Source organism: Lingula anatina, chromosome 1 (genome assembly GCF_051362555.1).
Source record: "Lingula anatina isolate TDL-2025a chromosome 1, LinAna3.0, whole genome shotgun sequence".
NCBI lineage: Eukaryota > Metazoa > Brachiopoda > Lingulata > Lingulida > Lingulidae > Lingula > Lingula anatina.
In genome coordinates this window covers 14,164,193-14,169,284 of record NC_141767.1, presented here as the reverse complement: position 1 = coordinate 14,169,284, position 5,092 = coordinate 14,164,193, and the positions used below count along the sequence as shown (strand labels likewise).

Below are 5,092 nucleotides of genomic sequence, written 5' to 3'. Positions count from 1 at the left end.
TTTTAAAAAATCATATTTATGGCTTTTGAAAAATTATTTTAATAGAGTTAAAAGATTTGTCGTTTTCAACGTGTTAGTAATATGTCTAATAACCCTGTGATATGCTGGAGTTACCACAAAAAATTTTCTCTTCATTTATTATACATGTTTTCAGAAGTTAAAACTTCTTTTTGTGAAACTTTAAAGTATTTCTACTACATATTCAGCATGTCTCCAGTTTAATTTGTTTTTGCCTTTGTCTCTTCAAAACCAAGAGTTTCTAGGTGGGACACGCAGCAAAGGGCACAACAAAAATAGGTAAAACATTACAATCAACACTAGTTCTCGAAGTCGCCACGGGCAATTCATTGCCGATGGTAATTCAAAGGACTTTCAGGTCAAAACTGGAGGCTTAATTTCAGCTGTAGTTTACAGGTACATATCGCGTATGACCTTAATGTTATTTAGTTTGGGCTTCCAGTTTACATGTTCTTTAATCTCTATGTCGTGACATTTTGCTGTAGCCATACTACTGTGGTCAAACCACATTGGGCTGTGACCTTAACATTGTTATTCAGACATTAATGCTTAATTATACAGCTTACCTTTTTCCTTTTGTTTTTCAAATATATCAGTTGACAGTTCCAGCATTATCAAAATACTTATGCTTAAAGTGTAAAGTGCGTTTTAAACGCTATAATAAATGGATTAATCCAAAATGCTTGATGTCATAGGTATGTCAGCAGAGCCTCACTTGCACACGAACCTGTTAAGAGTCATGAAAGTGCCCAGGACAGTATCGGCTGGAGTGTGGGAATTTCCCTTTTTTCTATCGTTATGATGATCTGCACATAGTACGGAAATTAGAAGCAAATATGCTAACATTAAAGCTAATTACGTCAAATACAGCTTACTTGCTATCGTGTGTCCTCACAGGATCCCCAGTTTACTCTCGTCTGGAAAGCTCGTAATACAACCCATTAAACGGCACAATACAGAACATGTCAGTACACTTAAGGGTAGCCTGTACGGGATTTTCCCACCAAATCGAATTTCCCTTAAAATAGTTTATACCATCATGCCTTCCTGTATCAGAATATTGAGTACAGGTATTTTTATTTGGGGGGTTTATAATTTTAAAGAGCTGAATTGTGAGAGATGAGTAGCTTTGCAGGATATGTAGACAAATATGACTTTGGTACAGTTTCAAACGCGGATAGAATACCATTAACACACAGTGTCATAGCACAGCCTTTACAGACAGTTAATGTACATGTATGCTTTTATTGGTTTTCATACATAAAATCAGAATTATCTGTACGTCGTACGATACGAACGCTATATGAAGCGTATTTTCTATGCTGGGCATGCATTGCATTGCTTTTCACATGGCTGTCACGTTATAGAAGAGACTGCAGAGATTGACTGAATCGACATTTTTTTTTTATGTACTTGCATTATTGCTGCTGGCACCGGGGTTTTCATATGATAGCACAGCGTATAAAAATAATGAATGGGTCGCGTATCATTATGGTATACTTTCTATTTTCTATATTTTCATAGCCAGATTTTTGAAAATTTTTCCTTTAACTATTGTTGTTTAAGTATCACCAAAAGGCCGTTTAGCTCGTAGCTAGTGATTACCTAAGAAAACTAGTTATTGAAATTAAGAGGCGAAGCACATTGATGTTGAATACATTAGATAGAATTAGATTTAATAAAGGTCCGAACCTACAAACAAATAATGAACAATGAATATATCGATTACTTAATCCAAATAAATACATAAATAGATAAAAATAAATAAATAAAAAGATTCATACTTCGTTTGGTTAGCGCGCAGAACTTACATATATCTCTGGTGTGTCACTTTATTATTTTTATCCCTCTTGTACTTATATCGACGTTATCACAAAATGATTGTCAGAAAACCGGAAATCAAGCTGGATTCCTGCCTGTAGCCTACTCTACAACCAAAGAGATAGATGTCTCTTTGGTAGAACATAGTAAGTTGCATTGCACTAAAGCTTAAGGGGTTTTGCCGCCGGTGGATTCGTGTTTTAACGAAGATGCAGCAATTTACCTGCACTACATGACGCCTTGTAATCAAAATATCATAAAGAAGTGTGAAATCGTTTGCGAAAAAAGTTTTATAGTTTTTTAAGAGACTTAACGTGTTTTTGTTTATCAGGTATGGCGTTTAGACCCTTCATAAAAGTGCCTTGACACAATTGTTGACGTGATGAAACATCATACCTCGTTTGAAGAAAAATACGTTTAATCTCCTTAAAAAATTCTTTTCTGCCACCATCACACAAAAGGCAACGAAAATCCTTTCGTCGTAAGTTTAAATCCCCGCTTTTTTTTTTTTTTTTGCCATTTTGAGGTCATGCGCAAACTGGCTCCCCAGTCTAAAAAGGCAAATCTTTAATGCACATGGATTAGACCGCTATCTAGTTTTTATGAAAACATGTCTTGAAATTGCGAATGTCACATGCGTTCCAATTCAATGGAAACCAATTGAAGGAACATTAAACTAAACCCTCCCTTTAGACCTTCGAGAATTATTATTTTTTTTTTTAAGTGTATACACCGTATCATTTTTCTTATGTTTATTACAGTTGTCTAGTGTAAATAAAGCCATCTTTCCAGCCTACTCTACGCTGGAAAATAATTTGCTCTGCTTGCATAATATATGGTTTGTACATTGTATACAAAATGCTACTACTACCTCTAGCACTACTACCACTACTACTACTACTACTACTAGCGAGGAATAGGTAAGTCAAAGGAAAATAAAACTAAATCAATCAAAGGATCAGATCCAGTGGTGAATGAGGTTACTTTAATGTACGTATTTCATGTGTATATCTAATTCGATTCAACAAGGCGGGTCAACACCCAAGTCATAAGTACATTGAGTAGGTACGTAGGTACAGCTGTAGGTAATCCTACCCAAAGCAGATGGATATGAAAAATGATGATTATTCAGATACGAAATGTTTTTCGGATACAGCATACTGCATAATGTTTCCCCGGTTTGAAAAAGAAAGAAAACCCAACATTTCAATGTAGCAATAACTAGCAAATCATCTGTGTCTGGTAACGGAAAGTTGCTGGTAATCCATTGTTTTAAATCACTCGGTTTAGGTCTGTCCCTTTTTCCAAGATTGTAGGGTTCTGCTCAGCCACTAATTTTCCCGCCAGTGATGAATTCTTATGTGTCACTATTGACGAGTGTCCGTCTTATCAACATTTGATACTTTTCCAATCATAATCCCCCTGCCCTTCTCACCATGCTAGTGTCATACACCCCCACGTGGGGAGATAGCTATCAATACAACAGCTGCTTCAACACATGCTGAATATGAACACGTCATCGACAGGACAATGTATTCTTATAAATATGACATGAGCTGTTGGAAAAGAAGGGGACTTCGAAGGCAGCATGAGAGGCAGACGTGTTAAAGGTGTTTTGTACGTGATGATTTTGATACCTCTTGTCATATTCGTTATAGTTGAACTAACGCGTTCACGCTGCCATGGAAGGAATAGTGAATCTATCACTCGGGTAAAGTCGGGTGAAGAGCATCTAATTGATAAAACCGATGCGGTGGGTAGACACGTTTTAAGTCATGAATGGAAACACACAAAGGAATTTCTTCATAAAGAAAGTTATAACTTTACTATAAACAATCCTGAAGTTTGCCACACGACGGGCCGTCTTCACGATGGGGTATTTTTACTGGTTATTGTAGTGACGACACCTCAGAATTTCGCGCAGCGTTTACAGTTCCGTCAAACGTGGGGTTCCAGAACGCAGTTCAAAGACGAACAAATCCGTACATTGTTTCTAACAGGAAGAAGTCCAAATGCCACAATGCAATACAAATTGAAGGCCGAAAACGACAAGTACGGAGACATTATTCAAGCTGACTTTGAAGACAGTTACCTAAATTTGACACTAAAAACGATCGTAGCCTTACGCTGGACGCTACAGCACTGCCCAAAAGCTCTATACTTCTTGAAATCAGATGACGATATGATTGTAAGCTACGAGAAACTTTCCGAATATCTGTATAGTTTGCCGTGGAAGCGAGTGCCAATACTGTACATGGGAACTTTGTTGGTAAACAAACCACCTTTTAGATCTAAACACCATAAGTGGTACACAAGCTATGACGAATGGCCTGAAAAACATTTTCCACCGTATATTTCAGGACCGGCTTATGTCTTGGGGCACAGCACCGTGAAAGAACTTTATTCAGCCGCCATGGAAACACCCTTCTTTAAATTCGAGGACGTTTTCATGGGAATATGCGCGAGAAAAGCTAATTTAACACTCAGCCATAACCATGATTTGCCAGACTTCCGTATGGGTGATCATTACAGCTATTGTCTATACGATGGATATATCACAATTCACCACGCTGCTTCAAACTTGCGCTGGCGATATTGGAAAGAACTTCGTTCATCTCAGCGTCCAAACTGTACTGTCACTGGATGGGAGGTTTTTGATTATTGCTCAGATGTAGACGACTTTGATCACACATACGCTGTGCATGGCTGTGAAACCATACAAAACTGGTGATTAATAGTACCCAATATTCTACATCAGTGTACTGCTAAGGTTTTTTATACGTCATTAATTTTATAAAAAACAAATAAACAACTAGAGTGGCGATCATACAGTGAAAATACTTCTGTACCGTATGGATCACTTCTGATTTATAAAATTGTTGTGCCGAGAAACACTCTGATGTCCTGAGGAATGTTTATAATAGGTCTTCACATTCTAGTCGAGTACCGAAAATTTTCAAACAATCTGTGTTTCCAAACGCACACTTGCCTCGGTGGCTCTAGACTTGTGGCTTTTACTCCCATAGGTCTGAAAGTACTTGACAAATTTAACAATTTTTCATTCGTTTCAATTTGCATATCGAATGAACAAGTCCAACGGGGATTTTGTTGCTGTTACATTACACAGTGCATTAAATTTCCTAGAACGTATATTATGTCAGGTTCTTTTTTGTTGACTATAGTTCGGCTTTTGAAATGGTGCACGAAAAACTTGTGACTTGACTAAATTTTAATAAATGGCTCTTTGCCTGGA

The 5,092-nt window shown here is 37.2% G+C and overlaps 1 protein-coding gene across 1 annotated transcript; it reads left to right on the top strand.

Moving 5' to 3' along the window:
• The first annotated feature begins 3,038 nt into the window (after nucleotides 1-3,038).
• Nucleotides 3,039-5,092, top strand: LOC106150925 (beta-1,3-galactosyltransferase 5-like). The gene has a single exon (XM_013523953.2). It carries the CDS (start codon nucleotides 3,428-3,430, stop codon nucleotides 4,568-4,570), a length of 1,143 nt encoding a protein of 380 aa, XP_013379407.2. The 5' UTR covers nucleotides 3,039-3,427; the 3' UTR covers nucleotides 4,571-5,092.